We start from the raw sequence: 23,728 nt of genomic DNA, 5'->3' as shown, positions 1-23,728 counted from the left end.
TTGGGCCTCTTGGGCCTCAGGTTGCTCCCCTTAGAATCAGCTTTCCCCTTAGAACTCTAGTTTGCATCTGGGCCAAGCTTGTGAGAGAGGCAGTACTTTGCAGCGTGCCTGAGCAGCACAGGGGTGGCTGGCAGACACCAGGAGAGGTCCTCCAAGCTGCAGGGTCAGCCAGGGAGCCAGTGTGAGCACCTTGGTTGTGCTGGAGAGGGGGGCAGGAGGAGGAGATGCGGGCAGTCTGTGCTCAGCAGCAAGGCGCCAAGAAGCCCCTGCCCCACCACGTTTAGCTCAGAGCTGACTCTGAGGTTGCACAGGGGCCATCGAGCTGGACCTGAACCGGTTCCCACGGGGCGCGAAGACAGCCAAGCAGTGTTCCATGGAGATGGCCACAGGGGAAGTGGATGTGCCCCTGGTTTCCATCTTCAAGCAGAAGCGCGTCAAGGGCTGGTGGCCCCTCCTGGCCCGGAATGAGAATGACGAGTTTGAGCTCACGGTGGGCACCACCTCCTACTGGGGCAGTGGGCAGGGCTGGGACAGGCTGGGCTGCCGAGGGCCTGACACTTGGCGTGGGCACTGGAACCTTACTGTCCTCTCTCTGCAGGGCAAGGTGGAGGCAGAGTTGCATCTACTGACGGCCGAGGAGGCAGAGAAAAATCCAGTGGGTCTGGCCCGCAATGAGCCCGACCCTCTAGAGAAACCCAAGTGAGTCCCGGATGGTTCCTGGGGGCATTGGAACAGGACAGGAAGGAGGGGCCAGAGCTGGACCAGAACCTTCTGGTTTTCTTGCCCTTACCACTCTCTTGGCACCTGTGCCCTCTTGGTCACTTCCTGGACCACAGCCTCATTGTAGGGGCACCTCCTCCTCCTTCCCTCTCTGCCCCTGAATCCCACCACCTCCCTCTGGACTCACCCTGCTCAGAGTGTGAGCATGGGCTGTCGGTGCAGGGAATCAGTGCCTCCTCCAGGATGAATGCTGTGCCTGGGAAAGCAGCTCTGAAGGGGAATTCGGGGCCCAGCCTTGATGGTGGGGCGGTGCCCAGAATGACCCGTACTCAGCCCAGGGTCTTGCCTCCCTGTCTGCCAGCCCCCTCCCTGTACCCTGATCCTTCATCCTTTCATCCTCTCTGTCCTTTCTCCTTGCTTCCCCTGCTCCTCCTGCTGCCTCAGCCGGCCTGACACGAGCTTCATCTGGTTCTTGAACCCTCTCAAGTCGGCCCGCTACTTCTTGTGGCACACATACCGCTGGCTGCTGCTCAAACTGCTGCTGCTCGCACTGCTGCTGCTCCTCCTCGCCCTCTTTCTCTGCTCTGTGCCTGGTTACCTGGTCAAGAAGATGCTCGGGGCCTGAGCCCAGCTGCTCTTGGGTGTGCTACTTCTCATGAGCTGGGTAGCATGTGGAATACACTCACACTCACACACGCCGTGACTTTCAAGCTTTCAAAATAGCGTTGTAGACTCAGAACTGGAAATGACTGTTTTACATTTTTACATATAAGGCCAGAGAGGTAAAGTAACTTGCCCAGCATCACCCAGCAAATTAGGGTAGAGCTAGGACTCAAGCCTAGGATTCTGAACTGCCACTACATCACTTCCTGTCCCAGTGACATTCCTGACAGAGAGCCAACCCCAGCTTCATTGGCAGTGAGAAGCCGAGATGCAGGCAGGGAAGGGGAGAGGCTTTGCCTGGGATTCACTGACTGCCCTAAATAGTTTCTAGCAGCGTCCTACCTCCCAGAAGTTTTCTGCTACTTTCTGCCCTGCAGAATAGCCAGCATGTTCTGCCCACCCTCCCTGCCCAGCACTGACAGAGCATGGGAGGCACTGTCTCACTTAGCCTTTTCACCAGCCTCTGGAGGTAGATACTACTCTTAGCCCCATTTTATAAATGAGGAAACTGAGGCTCAAAGAGGTGCCTGACTTCCTGTCACGGCTGGGGTTGGAAGCCAGGTGCCCCGTCCCCCAGGTCCATGCTCTTCAGCAGCCCTTATGCTGCACTCGGCTCTGACGGCACACAGTTCACGTCCTCGAGGAACTGGTGGGGAAGTAGTTTGAAAAGACTAATTTAATACTTTAATTTTATGCCTTGACATTTTATAAAGCCTGTGCTTTTTGCAACGCAGAAAGTAGAGCTGGACAAGCACTTCTCGGCTAGGAGGCCATGCAGAGGCTGAGCAGCAATCACGCCCTGGGGGTGGGCAGGCTGGTGAGGGTGGCACACGCCCCTCTGGGGCTCCTGGGACTCTTGGCAGGTACAGTGGGCACAGATACTTGTGCCCACTGAGGACATGGGACAGCCCCAGACCACAGACAGTAAACTGCCAAGTAAAGAAGACTTCTAATAATTAGACCTACCTGCCAGCCAAAGGCTGCCTCTGCAAGCAGTGAGCTCCCATCACTGCACATGTCCAGGTAGAGGCCAGTAGATGCCCAGTTTCCAAAAATACTGTCTCATTTGGGAAGGAGAGCCGAGGCACCAGTGCCCTGCAGAGAACAGGTTTCCTAACCTGCAAGCCTGGTGCTGAGTCCTGGCTCCAGCATTCGTGACTCTGGAGACCTTGGCCATGATAGGGCTTTTTGGGGTCTCAAAAGGGCTGAAGGGACAGGGTGCCCTGGGAGGTAACTTCTGCCCATGGCCTGACCACAGCTCCTCCCTCCTGCAGCCGGCCGGACACCGCCTTTGTCTGGTTCCTCAACCCTCTCAAGTCCATCAAGTACCTCATCTGCACCCGCTACAAGTGGCTCATTATCAAGATCGTGCTGGCCCTGCTGGGGCTGCTCATGCTGGCCCTCTTCCTCTACAGCCTTCCTGGTTACATGGTCAAGAAGCTCCTAGGGGCGTGAAGGCTCCCTCTCCTCCCTATAGCTCCTCTCCCCAGGTCTGCTGGTTTGCACTTCCTGTGGCTTGGACTGTTTCCCCCTTCCCTGGGAATTCCCAGGAGCCCTGCGTCCACCCTCCAGCCTCAGGGTCGCAGGAACTCGCTGGGCCGGTGACACCCAAATGCCCCTTCTTGCCGTGCTAAGACTGCTCCCTGCCAGGTCCACCCACCCCTCTGTCCCTGTCCGCGGGGTTTACAGACAGTGGGAAGGGGTAGGGGAAGAGCAGCTCCATCTGGCCCCACCCTGCTGAGGCGCCACCCTCCTTCCAGCCCTGGCTGCAGAGGAGGCACCCCAAACCTTCTGCCAGGCCTTCCGGCTCTCAGACTTTAATGAAATTAACCAAGATTCATGGGCCAGTGGCCAGGGCTTTCAAAAGAATGAAGAAACAAAACACATCACCCCTCCAGACATAATCTTGTGAGGAGAGAAGACAACGCCAGTCTTTGTTCTGCAGTCCTGCTGGGTGGCTGCTTCTGCCCACCGCTCCACCCCCAGGCAGCCCCTCAAGTGGGCCCCTTGGCACACACACACATGCCCAGGCCTTGTCCCACCAGTGGGTATGCATTGCTTCCCAGGGCCCCCTCTGCCCAGCTGGTGCTCACAGGCCTAGCTGAGAAGCAGAGAAAGAGTGAATCCCTTGTGCCCCCAACCCCCTCAGGCACCCACTGCTCCCTGCAGACCCTGCCCTTCCACTCCTTCAGCTAGAAGTTTGTCCTTCCAGTGCTGCTGCCCCTACCAGCCTGAGCTGGGTTTCTGTTGGCTGTTTTTCCTTTCTTGAGTGGTGGTTTTCCTCTTAATAAAAGAAACCAAACTCTGAGCTGGTGTCTACATGATCAAGTGAAAGGAGAGCCCCCAGTGTGGGGCACAGGGTCTGCGTGCACCCTGAGGTTGGCAACTCAACACCAACTGCCCCTGTGGCTTTCCCCCTATGGCCAGTCTCTCGTGGCCCAGGGTTCAAGGCCAGCCTAAGGCACACGCTGCATGCCCATGGGAGGAACTTCCAGGAAAGCCCCTACGCCACAGCCCTAGAGGGCACACTGGGGCGCTGAACAGTCCTTCAGGCCTGAAGGCCAATCTAAAGACAAAAGGTCCCCCAAGGGCCCAAAAGCTCCAGCCTCCACCCAGAGAAAGCAAATGCCCCCGAAGCAAGAAGGAAGTCTCCATGGCACTGGGCTCTTCTCCATCTCATGGACGTGTGCTGTTCTCATACCACAAACCAGGCCCACAGTGTTCCCTCATGACACTAGGCTTGGCCTCATTAAAGAGACTCAGCCATAACTTTCAAAGGCTTTAATCGTAACCACGTTTTGACAAGCCCTATAAAAACAGCTCTGGGAAATCCGAGTGGGCCAGGTGCAGCTCCCAGGGAGGTTTGTGCCGGCCCCAGCAACCCCCTGTGTCAGCATTGACACGTCAGCCCTTTGAGGCCGAGCCCTCTTTTGTGGGTACACGGAACACCTGAGTCGGAGGAACCTGCAGTTCAGAATTTATCTGGAAAAGAAAAAATGGATATCATCAGGTTTTCACCAGGGCCCCCAACCCCTGTACCTCTCTGGGGTCAGGTGCACAAGCTGGCTGTCACACATGTCTCCCAATCTCTGCAAGTATTTCCTTTCCAAAGCACGGAGAAGTCTGCTTCTTGCAGAAGACAAGTCTTGGGCATTCTTGCTTAGCTTTTGCCCCACTCAGCTACCCTCTGGCAATGTTGTCAGTATCCCTCTAATCAGTCTCCTAGATTCTTACCTCTCCCCTCCATCCTTGCCCATCTCAGCACTGCCCTTACCTCCCTCCTCCCCACCCTCTTGTACACAGTAGCATTGGTGGAAGCATGGGCCAAACAGTCCCTGTTACAAGAGGCCGTCATGATGCCCTGGCTCACCACATCCCCCTTTGGAGCCTGAGACCATGCCAGGGCCTCACATCCCCTGTATGTGGACCTGCGGCCAGCCTGTCACCTCTCACATGGGCAGCCAATGGCTGATCACCTACACTCGGTCCAGTGTCACAATCCTCCTGGCCCACAGCCTCAGTGTCTGTGTGAAGGACCCCGCCCTAGCAGAGCAGAGCAAGAAACTGTGATGAAAGGACTCTGGAAGCGAGACGTGAGAGCTCTCCTCTTGCAAGCATAAGGGAGTGGCCACAAGTGTCACTGGAGGAGGCAGGAGGGAGAGCCAGGGGACAGCTGCCCTGGCAGAGCCCTCTCCTCATCCCAGAGAACCTGGGCTGGTGGAGTGGGAAGGGCCCAAGGCTCTAAGCAAATCACAAGGTCTCTGAGCTATGATTCTCCTTTTTGTGAAACTGGGAGGATAACTTCTGCCCTATCCAGCCCATTGGATGGTTCTTAGCATCAAAGAAGAAAACCCGTATAGGGGGCTCTGCTGGCTTTGGCACTGCTGGCAGGAATGGTCCCAACAGGCAGCTGGTACCACAGACCACGGGCATCAGAGGAACACTGTTCCAACCCAGCTATCCTGGAGAAGACATCAGGCAATATCCACTACCCCGCCCGATAGTTTTGCGCAACATGAGGCCACCTGTTGATTTTTTGCCTCACATCTCAAAGCTCACTTGCCTCTGGTGGGGGAGTTGTTGCTGTTAGGTGCTGTCGAGTCAGTTCCGACTCGTAGCCACCTTGTGTACAACAGAACGAAACACTGCCTGGTCCTGCACCATCCTCACAATCCTTGTTAGGCTTGAGCCCATTGTTGCAGCCACTGTGTCAATCCATCTGTTCAAGGGTCTTCCTCTTTTTTGCTGACCCTCTACTTTACCAAGCTGTTGGGGGAGGGGTTCCTCATTTCCCACCATCAGCTCCAGCCCCCCACCCCTGCCGGCCCAGGCTCATTGGAGGGTCCACACACCCACCTTGGAATCTAAATACTGCTGCAGCAGCATCTGGAGTTCCGTGTTCTGCTGCTCCAGAGAGTCGTTTTCTAGCAACAGCTTGGCCCTCTCGGTCAGGATGAGGCTTTGGGCAGAAAAACAAGTTCGAGGCCCATTGAATCCTTCGTCCTCTGTTTAGCAGGGGCCAGGCTGACCTCTGTGTTTCTGTTCTGGCTGCAGGTGAAGGAGGACCCCAGAAGCTCGCACTATTTCTAGAAGCTTCTCTCATCACCTAGCCACCACAGCAGCCCTCCTTGACAGAACAGAGAGGCAGGGCCAGGGACCAGCACCCGCACCGCCCACACAGGACTTGCCCTCCCAGCCAAAGGCAGCTTTCCTCTCCAGGATCTCAAATGAGCAGACAAATATGGCTGCTTCAAGCAGGATCTTTCCCTCTCCTACCTGCCCAGCACCCTCTTTTGCCTGGGCCATGAGATACACAAACAAACGAAAAAACCAAACCCATTGCCTTTGAGTCAATTCTGATTCATGGTGACCCTTTGTGTTACAGAGTAGAACTGCTCCATGGGGTTTTCTTGGCTCTAATCTTCATGGAAGCAGATTGCCAGGCCTTTCATGCATGGTACCGATGGATGAGTTTGAACCACCAGTCTTTAGGTTAGTACTGGAGCACAAACTATTTGTGCCACCCAGGGGCCTCATGACATAAACACTCACTGGTACTTCTCCAAGGCTGTGTATAGAGCGTCCCAGAGGTTCTGCTTGGCGGGAGGGATAACCATGGTCAGGGCCTTCCAGTACTCAGAGTCCTTTGAGTCATCTCGCACTTCCTTCCGCTTCTTCAGTGGCGTTCGAGGGTCCCTGAGGGCAAGAGCACAGGTCCATCATCTCCACCTGGCATGCCTGGGAACCCCAGCAGTGCCAGCCAGGCCCCTGTCTTCACAAAGGCACGGCCTGCATTCACATTACTGCCTTTCCACCCATCACCATCCCACTCAGTGGTAGACTTCATCAGATTATGGAAGATTCTCAGAAACTAAACATGCTTATCATCCATTTCCCTGATTCTTGGTGGGGATTCTGGGTCACTTCTGTGAAAGCATCACTGGAGTTCCATCCACCCCGTCTTTCTCTTTCTGTCAATCAGTTTATCTCAGTGGCTTTACAGCTCATTAAACCCACCCACTGCTGTCAAGGAGCTTCCAACTCATAGCGACCCTATAGGATGGAGTAGAATTGCTCCATAGGGCTTCTGAGGCTGTAAATCTTTATGGACATAAACTGTCATCTCTTTCTCCTGCAGAGAGGCTGGTGAGTTCGAACCGCTGACCTTTTGGTAAGCAGCCTAGCACTTTAACCACTGTGCCACCAGGGTTCCTTACAGCTCATTACTATGCCCCATTTCTTTCACCAGTACATCCAAGATAGTTCTTAAAATTTTTCATCTCCCTTCCATCCCCTCTGTGATGGTCTTAATCTGGAAAATGATTGCGTCCCAACTGGAGGAACCTCCAATTGCTCTCCCTGTCTCCAGCATCACCCCTCCCTGTGCTGAAGTGACCTTTTAAACTGCAAGTCCAATCACCACTCCCCCATCACTTATAACTGTTCCTGGCTTCCAGTCAACTAAGGGTTAAAGACCAAGATCCACAGCACATCGGGCAAGGCTCCAAAGGTCTGGCCTGGCTCCCTTACCACCAGCCCCCACCACCCAGACCCTTGGTTTCCAGCCACCCCGCTCTGTCATGGCTCCCTTTCCCCTGCTGTTACATCCTAAAATGCCCTGTCCCCACTCCATCCACCTAGCAAAAAGCATCTCCTTCTAAAGCCTTCTCAGCTTGCCAAAGGAGTTAACCACGTCCTCCTCTGAGCAGCTCCATACCTTGTGCATGCATTTACTCTTGTTCCCAACACACTGTGCTGTTCCCATGGTGCCTGCACATGGCAGATCTCAACAAATGTTTGTTGAATGAATGAATGACAAATGAAAGAATGCAAATCACGACTACACCCTGTTTCTCTCACTAATACGCTCAATAACTCCCCATCCCCTCTTTCATCCATTTACTCGCTCTCCGAGTTCCTGCTCAGCAGCCTCTTCTCAGCTCACTAGCGCCTGCCTGGCTCCTCGTCCCATCCAGCTCCCCCAGTTCTCAGCAAGCCCTCAGCGCCACAGCCCACCTGGGCTTGTTCAGACCCATGACGAAGGCCTCCAGAGCCTTGAGGACATCATTGGGGTGGATAAGCCTGGGAGAAGATTGGACCTCCTGCTTCCCCTCTGAAAGGTTTTTCTTCTTTCCTGCCTCGACCGGTAACTTCTCTACTGACTCTGGTGCTGCCATCACGCTTGATCGTTCCTGTAGAGGGGGGACAGTGATTCCAGGGGGCGATGTGGAGAAAGATGCCAAGGTAATTATGGGTTGGGGATACACAGCATGGATTATGAAGAAAGACAGTAAGAGAAGAAAATGGCAAGAAGTGGGCTGCAGATAAAAGGGTGCCATTTACACAGGAAAGAGATGATGGAGCTAGAGGACAAAATGGGAAAGAAGGGGGATGGGACCAGCGAGAGGCAGGTAGGGGGCTTCAAAACAATGACGCTGCTGTTTCTTAATCTGGGTTAACAGGTATTCATTTTATTGAGACTCATAAACCCTACTTTTTATAAATATCTTCTTGAACCACAATACAAATTACTTTTTGTTTTAATATTTCTATTTGAAAAGTCTCCCTCTTACTCCTGTTCCAGTTTCTTCAGTTTACCTCCCACAGGCAAACCATTGTTATCAGTTCCTATGTATCCTTCCAAAGAAATCCTATGTATGCATGTACAAACACACACACACACACACACACACACACACGCTTATATAAGGACATATAAGCAAATAGGCACACATATATTTATATACACACATACTTGTCCTTCCCTTTCTTACATACATGATACCATATTATATAGATATTCCTGAACTTTGTTCTTTTTTCACATACCAGTAAGCCTTAGAGATTTTTCCATGTAAACACATACAGAACATCTTTTTTTAATGGTGGCACCATACATTATTTAATTAACTCCTTAATGATGGACACTTAGGTCGTTTCCAGTTTTCTTCCATTTCAAACAAGGCCACACAGAATAACCTACAATAAACACATCATTTCAAATGTACTGGGACATATCCACAGAATAAAATCCCAGAAGAGGAACTGCTGGGTAAAAGGCATATCATTTTGTAATTTGTAACTGATACTGCCAAATTGCCCTCCGTGGAGGTTACAACAATTTATACTCCCACCAGCAACCACACGAGCGCACCTGCTTCTCACACCTCAGCCATCATGATGCGTTATCAAGCTTTTAGATTTTGGCCAACCTGAGAGGTGAAGAATAGGCTTTGGGGCAGTTTTAATTTACATTTCTCTTGTTACAAGTAAGCTTGATTTTCTTTTCATGTTTAAAAGTTATTTGTATTGCCTCTTCTGTGAGGTGTTTGCTCACAGCACTTGCCTATTCATTGAGTTGTTGGCCTTTTTCTTACAGGTTTATAGGAGTTCTTTATATTTAAGGAAATTAGCCCTTCACTATGACATGAGCTGAAAATTTTCCCTAGCATGTCATCTGTCTTTTACATTTGCTTGTACTGATTTGTGCCCTGTAGATTTTTTTTTTATGCAGTCAAATGTATCTTTTTTTTTTTTTTTTGTCTTCGTTATGGCTTCTTGATTTTGCCAACTCAGATAGCCAGCTTTTTTTGGAGGTATATCAGGATACTCACACTGGGGCTGGCAACTAAAAACATTTTTAAAATTCAAAATAATTTCTAATATGATAAAACAAACCAAAAAAAACCCTGTTGCCGTTGAGTCAATTCCAACTCATAGCGACCCTACAGGACAGAGTAGAACTGCCCCATTGAATTTCCAAGGAGAGCCTGGTGGGTTCGAACTGCTGACCTTTTGGTTAGCAGCCGTAGCACTTAACCACTATGCCACCAGGGTTTCCTTTAATATGATAGCTTCTTTTATCTGTAATACTTGATATTTGATTCTCCTACTGAAATCAATTACAGTCAAGATAGGCATTACAAATGGGCCCTGCTTTTCAGAAAGTGTTAAGGGTCAAAATATTCAGAAGTTGGTGGGCCGGTCTCACAGTGGCTGAGGCCTGGCTCTGAGGTAGGATCCAGGAAAAGATGGTTTGGGCCACCACGTAAGAACAGCACCTCATCTCTAGCCATTTTTCCACTTGCAAATTGAAGAAAATAAGAAGAAGGGAAATGCTATGTTAGCTATCCCTGACATAAACTCCCCACTATTTCTCAGGTGTTATTCGGAGGCAGCAATGCCCTCTGGGAGCTTCCAAGAGAATTGAAACGTTTTTTGTCCCCCCATATTTAACATTTTTTGCTTGCTTATATTTTTGGATTAATAATACATAAAACAAAATAAAGTGAAAAACCAAACCAGTTGCCTTTGACTTGATTTTGGCTCATGGCCACCTTATATGTTTCAGAGTAGGACTGCCTCATAGGGGTTTTATGCACGTGGTTAAAAATTTTTAAGCTGCAAAATGGTATATAGCACCGCGCCTTACCTGGCCAGAGGGTAAATGATGAGCTCGGTATTTGACGAAGAAGTTCACCAGTTTATACAAGTCGTCTTCACTTTCAATTCCAAGGGCCTGGGGAAAAATGGCATGGCTGCTCAAACACGCCATCAGAGAAAAGTGAGCAAGTTCACCAGCTTGGGGAGTTACACAGACCCTCAGCTCCCAAGAGCAGGAGGCTTGGCTTGTTCCCTCTGTACCGTAGGCGCCTGGCCCAGAGCAGAGGGCATGCAGCATTGGAGAACTGTAGTGAAATAGGAACACCAACATGCCAGCACGGAGGAAAATGGTGCAGGCGTAGTCAGGAAACGCTCCATTCAGATCTGCTGGGAGTGAAAGTGCTAACGGGGGGCTAAACACACAGCTCTGTTTGGAGGTGCAAGGGAGAGCCCACAATCTGAAAGCTGGGCTATGAGATACAAAAGCTAGTAGAGGAAGGTCAGGGATGGGGGACATGTAAACGGTTCTGAGGCCATTTTGTTGCCTGAATTGTAAATAAAGAGAAGGATATCATGCTGAGCCCAGGGAAGCCCCAGAAAACCCCCATCTACTCCAGGGCTGAGGCAATGTCAAAAAAAATAAGAGCTATCTTAAGGTGAGGCAAGCTTTAGTGAAGGATCACCCGGTAAGCAAGCTGCGCACGGACTTAACTTGTACTTACTTACTAATCTGCAGTGCAGGATTTCACCTGGGTTTCGCCCATGAGTACCTTGCTTAATGTAGCCTGTGTATACTTTGCTTACTGGTTAATCCGCCCCTGGGCTTCAGCTCCACCCCAGGTCCACTCAGAACCAGGAAACTCACTGAGAAGATGGCATCCAGCCTCAGCAGGTAGCACTCACTCTTCTCCAAGGGAAGGAGAAGGCTCAGCAGTTTGCTCTCAATCAGAAAACCCTGAGGAAAAGGAAGAAGCTGTCAGATACAGGTTTCAGAAACCAATGCTAGTATCTGCAAGCTCCCTCTGTGTAACCATCCAGGGGCAAGTCCACAAAGCAGAACCTCCAGGCATGAGACTTGGGGCAGCAGGGTCTCCAGATGAAGAGAGCCATCCCAAGGAGCAAGGCCAGGGACAAAGCCAATCCTCATTATGGATTTAGTCTGCTATACTTCAAAAGAGTGCTAACATGCCCACAAGCTATTGGACAAATACCTGAGTTTCCCATAGCAGTCCAAACCTAATTCGGTCACTGATTCCCATCTGTCCAATGTCATTTCACTCATGTTCTAATCCCCCACATATCCATTAGAACACAGCAGTAGGTACTGAGCTGGAGGAGAGGAAGGCATGGAGGGAGATAGACATGCCACAGCACACAGGAGGTGGAAGGGAGGGAGGTGGGTAAGAAGCTTGAGTGCCCACACTGAATTAGGAAAGCCCAAGGGAAGACTCCGTGGAGAGGTGGCCACTGGCTGCAAGGCTGCAAATACAAAGAAGAGGACCCCCTGGTTTACCCTTTAGGAACCATGCCCTCGGTGGTTGGAGAAGGGGCAGCCAGCCCTAGTGCCAAAGAATACCGTCCCTACTGTTCCAAGTACACTGGAGGCTGCTGATCCTTGCTCTACCTCATCTACCCACCTTGTTATTGTTGTTGTTGTTGTGTGCTGTGCCATTGACTCGATTTCGATTCATAGTGACCCAGATGACAGAGTAGAACTGCCCCCATAGAGTTTCCTAGGCTATAATCTTTATGGGAGCAGATTGCCAGGTCTTTCCTCCCATGGAGCGCCTGGTGGGTTCCAATTGCTGACGTTTTGGCTAGTACCCGAGTGCTTAACCATTGCGCCACCAGAACTGTAAAATCGAAATAACCATAGATCATATTTGGTAATAACCTGACTTCTAGCTGAACCAGCTCCAATGCAGCCTTTACTCAAAGTCTAATATACAGTCCAGATATCCAGACGTCCAAAGCCTGAGACATGCAGCATAGTCTCAAACCAAGCTCCCAGAGAAAGGCCACAGGTCAGTTGTGGCCCCATTACTTAGCAGGTAGGAAGATGGCTGCCCCTTCTACCTCAGAACGAGCGATAATTTAATCGGCCTGTCAGCCAGCCTGCACCACTACTTCCTGACCCACTAACGGAAGAGCCATTTGCCAGCTGGGCCAGTTCTGAAGCACAGTCTGTCTGTGAACTTCCCCGCGTAGTCCAGGGGCTGGTCCCAGCTCTGATCCTTAGGGCTTGGCCAGTGGAAAGCTGGTCCACTCCTGACTCCAGGCCACGTCTGGCCTGGCCAGAGTATGCAGAAGTAGCACGCACAGATGCCTCAGCAGAGGGTCTGCTCCTTTGGAGGGAAAGCCACCCTACAAGAGTCTCTCTGCCTCGAGACTGGAGGAACCCCCGAAACTATGGCCAGAACTGAAACCATTCCCAAAGCCCACTCTTCAGACAAAGATTAGACAGGGTTATAAAACAAAAAATAATACATGTGAGGAGCATGTATCTTGGTTCAATCAGATACACGAGACCAAGTGGGCTGCTCCAGTCCAGAGACAGGATGAGAAGACAAGAAGGGGCAGAAACAGGTTGAATGGACACAGGGAACCAGGGGTGGAAAGGGGGAGTTTGTTGTCTCATTGTGGGGATTGCAACTAATGTCACAAAACAATACGTGTATACATTTTTGTATGAGAAATTAACTGGAACTGTAAACTTTCACCTAAAGCCCAAAAAAAGAAAAAGAGTCTCTCTGCCGCAGCCTGGGACCCAGCCTGGGAAGCCAGCCTCACCGACTCATCACACAGGAGCATCAGGACCTTTCTGGTAGTTTTTGCTGAAACTTGCTTTGGCAGGTCCAGGTAAGACTCTGGTTCTGACATGGTCTCTTCTGATCCCTCCTCTTCTGCAGAGGGTCATAGAGAGAAGAGAGAGAAAAGAAAGACAATTTCTTGGCCTTGTTGACTTTGGCCAACAGTCAAATGGCTTTCTTTCAGAAAATCTACCTCTTAAAAAGCCTGTCTGAGGCAATGTCACTGTCTCTTGATGTTGAAGAAAGCCTACTATGTGGGGAAAAGGGGGCTGTGGGCCAGCGGGAGGAAACACCCTGTTTTGAGAACTCTGTCGTTCTCAGCCAGCCTACATTTCCTCAGTTTTCCAAAATTCATCTCCTGGGAACATCATACTCAAAATCCAGCCATGATGCAGGAAGTGGGAGGGAGCGTATGAGCCTGATTATTTTACTTTAGAGACAATCTAGCAGGTTTGCTGTTTGGTTTCTAAACCTGCAGCAGATTACATGCAGCCAACCAAAAAGGCGGGGGGGGGGGTGGATTTCAGATTTAGTGAGTAAATAAAACTTACTAGATAGCATATACCCCAAAAAAGCAAACCCACTGCCGTCAAGTTGATGCCGACTCATACTGACCCTATAGGATAAAGTACAACTGCCCCATAGGGCTTCCAAGGCCGTAATCTCTACAGAAGCAGACTGCCACATCTTTCTCTCGTGGAGCAGACCATCAACCTTTTGGTTAGCAGCCGAGCGCTTTAACTGCTGTACCACCACAGTTCCTGGATAGAGTATGGTGGTGGAGAGGGGTAGAAATGAATGACTATGGCCAAGGACAGAACTTGAGAGAGGTAAGGTACATAAGAAAGACTTCATCTAATGGGACATGATCCTGAGTCTTATATCTACATATAAAGCTGACCTGATATAACCTGACCTTTCAGGCTCTATTCAAATATTCTAATTATTAGTTAGGCACATCTATCTGGATGATTTTTTTTTTTAATCTGGATGATTACCACCTCCAAAACTAAAATAATCTCTTCCCTCCCCCTGTACCTAGCTGTTAGTGTTGTTAGGTGCCATGGGGTCGATTCTGACTCATAGCATGACCCTATGTATAATAGAAGGAAACACTGCCTAGTCCTGCGCTATTGTCACAATTGTTGTTATGCTTGAGCCCATTGCTGCAGCCACTGTGTCAATCATCTCATCTGCTATTCCTCTATAATCGTATTCACTCGTGTCCAAAATGTCAACATTACTTTTGATCTTTTGCCCACCCTCTACCACTAAGTTTGGTTAATTGATTACTTACGTTACCTGCATATTACTTTTCATCCTTTCTTTGTTATTCCTACAGACAACACACTAACTCAGAGTCTTTATGCATCATATAGAAACTAGGTTACCACAACTTCTGTAGCTCTTCTTCCATAGTACTCTGTCTATCACACTTCTGATCATGGTCCTTGACTACAAGGTCAAATCCAAAGTCTTCAGCCTTCTGTAACTGGGATTTAAGTTTTTTAGCCTTATCTCCCCACACACTATATAAATTCCTAGTTCAGCCGATCTGGTATATTTAATACTCCACAAACATATGTATTTTCCATGCCATTTCCTCCATCTGGAACATTGCTGATTCTTTATGATTCATATTAAACTTCACTGTTTCCCTGATCACCTCAACTAGAAGTGCATTCACAGGATGTTAGAGCTGAAAGGAGACCACTTACTCCATCTGCAAAGTTTACTTTAAAAAATCATCTCCTCTATAAAGTTAAAATGCTTTGGGACACTACGGCCCAAGGACAATAAATACATTTTTCTTTCTGACATTTGGGTTTTTTTAACATATGCTAGTCATTAAAAAAAAAGAAAGAAAAAATTTCTTTCTTTTTTTTAGTCGTATGGGCTTAGAGTTTAGCAAGAAAGACAAATCACATATAAATTATCACAAAAATAATTAAATTTTGATGAATGCTACAAAGAAAAGGGAAAGCATGGTGTCACTGATGTGTCTACAGTAGGTGTGGTTGAGGGAAGTGATGAGGCAGGTAGTTAATCTAGTTTGGGATGAGAGGGAAGGCTTCCCTGAGGGGGAGTAAGGGAAAATCTTTTAAGGAGGGATGAAAGAATGAGTAGGAATTGGCTCTGCAAAAACATAGAACACAATAGGCAGAGGGAAAGCCCACGGAAAGGTACTTTCAAGGAACTAAACAAGGTCTGGGTACTGAAGCATAATGGGTGAGGTGGGGTTTCAAGAGGTGAGGCTGGAAGGGCCAAGAGGGTGTTGGGCCTTGTAAAGTCATGTTGAGGATTCTGGGTTTTAACCTAAGAGTAGTAGGCCTTGCAAATCATGTTCCCAGACACTTGAAGTCAGGACTATAGCTTACCCTGGAAGGACAAGAGAAACAATTAGGGAATCAGAAAGAATTCTAGTTTTATTTCAGTTGAAACATTTTCTGTATCTCTACCACTCTTCCTTTTGTTTGTAATTTCACCCAAAGTCAAGTTTAAAAAAAAAAAGAAAAGCATATGAATTTATGAATATAGCCATTTCTGGTTGGTCCACTTGGCTTTTACAAGAGGGTATATATAAACACTTAAGAGGGTAAGAGTCTGTTTCACATTTTTTAAAAGCAAAAAATTCCAAATAATAACAATCTAATGAAATGATTTATTTCACTGTTTTGCCATGCTATAGTGCTCTACTTAAAGTTAAATGTTCATTCTCTTTGCCCTTTCCCATGAGATAGACCCCTTATAAAGCAAATATTTTGAAAGAATATCAACAAAAATTTTCCAAAGGATTATTGTAATCTGAATTGGTTTTAGTCTCATCTTGTTTATACCAGGTAATAAATTTAAAATTGCAATTACAAACATAGGTTATTTGCTCTAAAATTGCATTTATGTCAAGGGTAAAATTTAAGGTGGCAAAAGGAGCCGAGGTGAAACAAATGGTCAACCACTCCGCTACTAACCTAAAGACTGGCAGTTTGAACCCACCCAGCAGCTCTGCAGGGGAAAGATCTGTCGATCTGCTTCTGTAAAGACTACAGCCAAGAAAACCCTACGGATAGTTTCACTGTGTTACATGGCGTAGCTACGAGTCGAAGTAACAACAACAACAAAGGTGGCGAAGTTACTATGATTAATAAAAGTAAGAACAACAGTTAGAACTTTTTGAACAATTTCTGTGCACCAGGTATTGGGTTACACCCATTCCCGTCTAGTCGATTCTGACTCATAGCAACCCTATAGGACAGAGTAGAACTGGCCCGTAGGGTTTCCAAGGAGTGGCTCAAGGATTTGAACTGCCGACCTTTTGGTTAGCAGCCAAGCTTTTAACCACTCCACCACCAGCACCCTAGGTATTGGGTTAAAAAAAAACAACCCAGTGCCGTCAAGTCAATTCTGACTCATAGCGACCCTATAGGACTGAGTAGCACTGCCTCCATAGAGTTTCCAAGGAGCACCTGGAAGATTTGAACTGCCGACCCCTTGGTTAGTAGCCGTAGCATTTAACCACTATGCCACCAGGGTTTCCATGGCACCTTAAATACATCACCTCATTTAACCCTAACAACAACTCTGAAAGGTGTATGTCATTCTCCATTTCACAGATAGGGAGACAGAGGCTTAGAAAAGCAAGTATTTTGCAAAAATACATACATGTTTGACTGCACTTCCAATACAGCAGCCTCCAGCCACATGTGGCTACTGAGCGCTTGAAACGTGGCCAGTGTGAAGTGAGATGTGCCACAGTGCAGAAAGGATCCTAGATTTCAAAATCTTACTACCGAACAACAAGAAAGTAAATACTGCATTAATAAGTTTTAAATATTGGTCACTTGCTGAAATGTCAATATTTTGGATATAGTGGGTTAAATAAAAGATATTATTAAAATTTTTTAAAAGGGGTGGCTGTCTCACCAAAGAATATTATCAACAAGAACTGACAGCTGACAGCAAGAGCCAAAACATTTTTAATTAAAACTGAAATGTTTTATATTATGCGTTCCTCATCTGAAAATGGGAACCAAAATCATCACACTATCCCAGATTTTACTGGTTATTCAAAAGGTAAATGAGACACCACAGATGAAAAGATTTTTGAAAAGTACAAGATATAATATTTCTGGTGGGAGTACAAACTACTACCACCACTATGGAGCAATATCCAGCAAAATTCCATCAGCGTCTACCCTTTGATTCAGCAACCCCCCTTCAAGGGATCCATCCCAACCGTTAACTAGCAAAAGGATAAGAAGGCAAATGCACAAAGCTATTTATTACAGCACAGTTATAACAGCAAAAACAAAAAAAAATCACAAATATCCATCAACAGAATAAATTATGAATAAATAATAAATTAATTAAAAAATAAACCAATATGACACTGTCACACACAATGGAGTTCCACATAAAAAAATGAATAAAGACTATTTCTTTTAACTTTATTTTACTATATATTTACTATAAGAATATTTCTTTTTTACTATTATAAAACGGTGTTCACGATATAATAAGTGAAAAAGGCAACGTGGAAAAAAGTGTATACAGTATATCCTTTTGTTTACTGAAGAAATGATTCAACGTGGATATATATATATATATATATATATGGAATTCTAAAAAGCAATGGAAGGATAAACCGTATTTTTTAATAGTTACCTAGAAAGAAGGAGTGAAATAGGATAGAGACCGCGGAGAAAATCAAAGCGAGAATACTTTGAATATACCTTTGGAAACATGTAAATATTTTACATAATTATGAAACTAAACTGTAACAAAGCAGTCCTTCATAATCAAAAGTAAAATGAAACAAAAAAACCTACATGTATATCTAGCCTGTGACATAACCACATAGAAACTATTCCAAGTGGCTTTAAACACAGTAATCTATCTGTGCATCCCTAGTGGGGTATTACCCTAAAAACAAAAAAAGTACAAAAGTGTTTAGATTATTTTTAATAATCATTTGTTGGTGGTGGGTCGATATTTTGTTCTGAGACCGTTCTGGGGTACTACGGGAAAAGCATATGAGTGATTATTGCAGAGTCATTGAGTACCAAGATTTTCCAGCTGGGAGAAAGGGCATACACTGATGAGGTTAAGGAAAAAATCCTGGCACCCTGCTGACTAGAAAATATTAGTATAAACTCATTATTTATTTATTTATTTTAAATAATCCTATACCCTAGCTCTATCCCCTGAAAAGGCTTAGAAACAATGGCTAGTCCAAAACAATGAGCACCTCAGCACCCAGATTGTGGTTTCAAAATACCACTTCCTATTTAAAGAAACCAAGTCTCCCTGGAGAAATAAATGGTTGATTCCGGACTTCTGACAGGGAAAGTATAAGGTGAGCCTGGAACATCTGGTCATTCTGGAAAGCAAGGGAGCAATCAAAGACTACTGGAATTATGTTTAAAGGACAAAAATGCAAACATGAAAAGACTACCATTGGCCAAAGATGGGACAACTTGAGCATCCATAAGGATAAGTGCAATAATGATACTTAAAAAAAAAAATTAGTCATCTTTGGAAGATTCTAGATTCTTCCTTCCCTCTTTCTTTCTTTCTTTCACACATGTGGACCTTTATTACAGTCTGATCCTCCAGGTCTTGTCCCACCCCAGCTCATCAAGAACCATCCACCTCTTGAGCCACCCACACACTGAACCTCATCCTGGGAATGTGCAGAGCCCATGCCTGGCCCCCAACGATGAAGTACAGGGGGCAGGCTGGCAGCAAGCAGCTGGCAACCCATTATTCTTAAAACTGGTAAATAGAGGAAGGGTAAGCACCTATCCTGCTTGTCCTGTGCAAACTGTAGCTCAGGGTAACAAATAGCTGATGAGGGGAAGATTCTCTTTTCAGAAGTATTCCAGCTAATAAATGAACCCAAACCCACCACTGCCGTCATAATGACGAAATTTAGAATATCACCGTTTTACAACCCCTGCTTGACGGCAATGTGTTAATGCAATTAATGGATCTTAGACAATGATTAAGGAGTCCTGGTAGTGCAGTGGCTAAACACTTGGCTGCTAACCAAAAGGTGGGTGGTTTAAACCTACCAGCTGCTCCATGGCAGAAAGATGTGGCAGTCTGCTTCCGTAAAGATTACAGCCTTGGAAGCTCTATGGGGCGGTTCCACTCTATCCTATAGGATCACTATAGGTCAGAATCAACTTGACAGCAATAGGTTGTTTTTTTTTTTTTTTTAAGACAGTGATTATCAGTGGCTGCTGACATTACAAAAAGAGTCACAGCCAGTCGTTAGTTCACCTAGGAAGGTATAAAAGAGAGTACTTGCCAAAAATAAATTGAACCTGAATCTGAACAAGACTCTAGCTCCAACTACAAGCTTATAGGTAATAGAAGAGGGAGAGAAACATGTTAAAGGATACCACAAGGGTACAATTAACAAAATTTGGACTATGGAAAACTGTATTGGACAAACAGCCCAATTTCTTTAGCAAATAAATTACAAAGAAAAAAAAAAAAAAGATGGAGGGCAAAGCTATAAATTAGAAGAGACTTAAAACTATACTAACCAATCATATTCTATGGATTGCCACGCTATGAGCCCTCTTCCCCCTTTCTGGACATCAGTTTCATTACCTGTGAAATGAAATGATCAACCCTAAGATCTCAGAGGGCCCCTCCAGCTCTAAGGCTCTAGGACTCTGTTCCAGTCACCTGTTTGCATCAGCACCTCTTCTACTATTTCTGTGGCAGATTTCCTTGGCTGCTGAGAAATGGGCCCTATATTCTTCAGGAACCAGAAATCAGGTGCTGTCCAAGGGAGTCCCAGATGATGGGTATGGATGATTCTGTCTACATCGAAGGCTCTGCCTATCAGATCCTTTGCCTCCTCTTCATTCATCAGCCAAATCTCCCGAAACTTCTCCTCATCAATAAGAGCGAAATGTCTGTGAAGGAGAGTCACCAAACATGGCCAGCTGACCCCACGGCCTGGACAGGGTGTCCTTAATTGACAGTAGGGCAAGAAAATGAGGAAGAGCTGTGGTAACTCCTGGGCCTCACCCAATCCCTGGGCCATTGACTCTCACCTTTACTCAACTGGAAGCCAACCCAACAAGTCTCAAGAAAAGGCAGGTTATATGTGAGTAAAGGGACAGAGGGACACAGCCCTGGTCCAGCTCCATCTGGTGATGGCAACTTTAACAAGATCATTGCTACTACTGAACTTGACCCCTGCCACCTCTGTTTTAGGGCCCAAACTGCTGAAATACCTCATGGCTCTCTGTAGCTCCTTGAATTGCATCACGAGGCGTTTGTAGTCTAAGGTTAGAGACTGGTTCTCCTCCTGAAACTGCTTTATCTGCTTGGTATATCTTGATCTCAGGTTGTTAAGTATATCATGCAGTCTGGGTTGAAAGAAAACAAAATTAGTCCAGCTGAAAAGAAAGTGTAATCCACGTTCTTCGTCCATCTGACTCAGCTCTACAACAAACCAGGGTCAGATTGGTGGAATGGCAGAAAACCCTCCCACATATTTCAAATTATAGCACGAGTCGTGATCAGGAAAGGACGGCAGCAGGAGATAATGTAACCTTCTAGAACTAAGCACATTTAAAACAATCCAGAAACCCAAACCTACCACAAGGTTGTCTCCTACTCAAGAGTATGATTGAGTTAAACACATCATTTGTATTGGAAACGCAAATATGCATTCAGAACATTCAAACCAGTGTCCATATCCAGTGCTTATCTCACATATTTACAGAATCTATTTCAACTATTTTACTGTCATTATTTAGATGCTCATTTCATTTCTGAAAAAAGAAAAACAGGGAAAAAATTAACCACTGCATACCGCAAGCCTATGATACATGGTTCCTCCATCCTCAAGGAGCTGATGCTGTTAACAGGTCCAGTAAGCCATTAATTCACTCACTCATTCATTCATTAAACATGAAATGTCTCCTTTGTGCTGAGGACATGTTTGAATATTGAATACAAAGATGAACAGAACCAGTCCAATGAGAGATTGAGAGACAAGGACAAACACTAATTACAGTACAACAAGAAAAGTGCAATAGGAGAGTTTCACACAGGATGCCAGGGGAGCCCAGAGGTGAGGTACATAACTAACCTGGGGAAGGGCATAGTCAAAGGTTCCAGAACAGTGAGAGGCAGTTATAGCCTGGCCAGGAGCACTATGGGTCCAGGACTCTATAGTTCACCATCTCACTGCCAACAGGAGCTCTGTGCATGGAAATCCACCCCAGGAAATTACCCATTGCAGGCACAGCTTCGACACTCAGAATCATACTTCAGCCTTTGACCCTCTGAAGGGGTGTCTTATATCAGGGCCCCACTTACACGGGAATAGAAACATTGAAGGCCAACATATTTTGAAGTTTAAAAATTATGAAAAATAAAAATTTCCCTCTCCTAAGCATTATTCTGAAATAATCAGAAGGTATCTGTAACACATTCATCATTCATATTTTTATCCTCAAGAAAATGCAAAAAAATATTTAACTTAGTTAGTCTCTGATAAAAAGAATACCTAATACATTTTCTTAACTACGGCATTCTAGGAGACTTTCCATGTACGGCTGTTAAAAAAAATTTTTTTTTTTTTTTTGTTTCAATCCCGAAGTGTTTTTATCAATATCATTCAGTAAACAATTTTCTATGAGGTCATCTAATCATCAAATCTAATAAAAATAAACTCCAGGAGGGTAATAAAGGTCTGGGAAGTTAGCAAGAGAGGCAATGTGTAGGAAAGGGTGGCTACATGAAGAAGCTCAATGAAAAGCCCAGAGTCCTCAGTGCCTGAGCAGATGTTGAAGATGAAGGAGTGCGAGGCTGGATTACTGGGAAAAGGAGAGCAAGGGCCAGTCTGTTTCAGAAACTGCATACCTGAAATGACAAAGACTCCCCAAACTGAAATGTTACACCCACAGTTCCAGATAAAGAGCCGAGGCTAGGTAGGGTTAGGGTGTGAAGATGGTAGTCATCAAGACAAAAAAAACTGAACCCATTGCCTTCGAGTTGATTCAGACTCATAGAGACCCTATAGGACAGAGTAGAACTGCCCCATAGAGTTTCCAAGGAGCGCTTGGTGGATTCGAGCTGCTAACCTATTGGTTAGCAGCTGTAGCACTTAACCACTATGCCGCCAGGGTTTCCTAGTCACCAAGAAACAGGTGATATTTAAAGCCATGAGGCTGGATGCACAAGGCAGATGGAGTAAAAAGAAAAAGCAAGGGGTAAGGTATGGCCTAAGCTTTCTAGAATGTCTTTATTTATGAGACAACAAAAAGCAGAACTACTGAAGAAAAGAAATAAGGAATAAATTGAGAAGGAAGAGCAAATATTTTATGGCCTGAATGCCAAAGGTAAAAATCTGAGAATCAGTATTTGGTAATAATAGGCTGAAGCCTGAGGAAAAGTCATTGTATTTGGCTGGACGGGTGGCACCATTGATACCCTACAGAGGGAAGTTCTTGTCCAATCCTGGGGTCACAGGGCAATTGTGAAAGGTTGAGGGAACTGGTGATAAGGAAAGGAAAGTGACCATGAAAGCAGAGTAGTACTTACAGAGGAGCAGCAGGGTCAGTGGAAGGGATTCAGGAAAACGGAAACCTGTGGAAGTTTGAAGTCGGGCAGAAGAAGCCAGTAAAGAGAGGCTGATGGTGGTGATGTCACTCACCTCTCCTCTCTGCTACATGGATCAAACCCAAGCTCTGCTTCAAGCACCTCCTCCCCCTCCCTCTTACCAGTCTCCCTTCTCTAGGTCAGACAAGTAGCTTTCTGAATCCTGCCGATTTGTTCTTACCTGTCCTCCCCTGCCTCCTTGCCCTCCTACCTGCCCTCCCCTGCCTCCTTGCTCCCACCTATCTTCCCCTGCCTCCTTGCCTTCCCACCTTCCCTCCCCTGCCTCCTTTTTCCCACCTGCCCTCCCCTGCTCCCAGTGCCGTCTACCCTGGAGTCTCATCGTCACTCCTTATTGCCAACTCATATCCCTACCATCCTTCACTATTTAGCTTCTTTAGGAAGCCTTCCCAGAAATTTCCATCTCACTGTACTGATTTGTATCTGTCTTTGATGCTCCGCTATCTAGTAAGGTACATATAGTGGGACTTTTCCGTAACTATTGTTCCCTAACTACTCTCATTTATTCCAGATCACCAAGCTTATGACACCAGTTCATTTATTCAGTATAATTTTCTGTTGTAATTATCAGAAGGTCAAATGGTATTTCTCTATACATCCAACATTTATCCAAATTATAATCTAACTATATTTTATAAGTGGAAGAATTCATAAATATTAACAGGCTATTTGGATTGGGGGTGGAATCCTCAATCCTGTCTCTTCCTCCTGTTTCCATCTTATTCTACTCTGAATCCTCAGAGCCCAGTACAATGATATGGAATGTCGGAGACATTCAATTCTTAAAGGAAGAAAAGATGGAAGGAGAGAGACAGGGAGGAAAAGAAGGAAAGAGAAGCGTGGCTGAGAAGTTTCAAGCAATCTATACTTTTCAGTAGCCACAGAATTGGGATCAGGCGTAAGGAGGAATGAGTGTGCTTGAGCAAGTGTGGTGTGTATATAAAAGTATATCTCGGATTTCATTTCAAGACCAAAAATAAATAAGTTACACGTGTGACCTTGTT

At 46.3% G+C, this 23,728-nt stretch overlaps 2 protein-coding genes across 3 annotated transcripts in view; one reads left to right on the top strand and one right to left on the bottom strand.

The window, feature by feature from the left end:
• Positions 1 to 2,838, top strand: part of OTOF (otoferlin) — a 125,330-nt gene extending 122,492 nt beyond the window's left edge. The window contains exons 44-46 of one of the 2 annotated variants that reach the window (XM_064295144.1): positions 312 to 490; positions 599 to 699; positions 2,658 to 2,838. In XM_064295144.1, the coding sequence (XP_064151214.1) occupies positions 312 to 490; positions 599 to 699; positions 2,658 to 2,838 (461 nt within the window). Of the gene's footprint in view, positions 1 to 311; positions 491 to 598; positions 700 to 1,164; positions 1,375 to 2,657 lie in introns of those variants that run through there. The other variant, XM_064295145.1, reaches the window with a different exon arrangement.
• A 1,449-nt stretch (positions 2,839 to 4,287) lies between these two features.
• Positions 4,288 to 23,728, bottom strand: part of DRC1 (dynein regulatory complex subunit 1) — a 66,888-nt gene continuing 47,447 nt past the window's right edge. Inside the window, exons 9-17 of the mRNA XM_064294762.1 lie at positions 20,330 to 20,464; positions 19,773 to 20,005; positions 13,057 to 13,169; positions 11,132 to 11,221; positions 10,316 to 10,402; positions 7,900 to 8,045; positions 6,436 to 6,579; positions 5,740 to 5,842; positions 4,288 to 4,365 (exon numbers count right to left, since the gene is read on the bottom strand). Coding sequence (XP_064150832.1) covers positions 4,288 to 4,365; positions 5,740 to 5,842; positions 6,436 to 6,579; positions 7,900 to 8,045; positions 10,316 to 10,402; positions 11,132 to 11,221; positions 13,057 to 13,169; positions 19,773 to 20,005; positions 20,330 to 20,464 — 1,129 coding nt within the window. The remainder of the gene's footprint in view (positions 4,366 to 5,739; positions 5,843 to 6,435; positions 6,580 to 7,899; positions 8,046 to 10,315; positions 10,403 to 11,131; positions 11,222 to 13,056; positions 13,170 to 19,772; positions 20,006 to 20,329; positions 20,465 to 23,728) is intronic.

This window comes from Loxodonta africana, chromosome 12, assembly GCF_030014295.1.
Source record: "Loxodonta africana isolate mLoxAfr1 chromosome 12, mLoxAfr1.hap2, whole genome shotgun sequence".
NCBI classification, from domain to species: Eukaryota; Metazoa; Chordata; class Mammalia; order Proboscidea; family Elephantidae; genus Loxodonta; species Loxodonta africana.
This window is presented reverse-complemented; position numbering and strand designations above follow the sequence as displayed.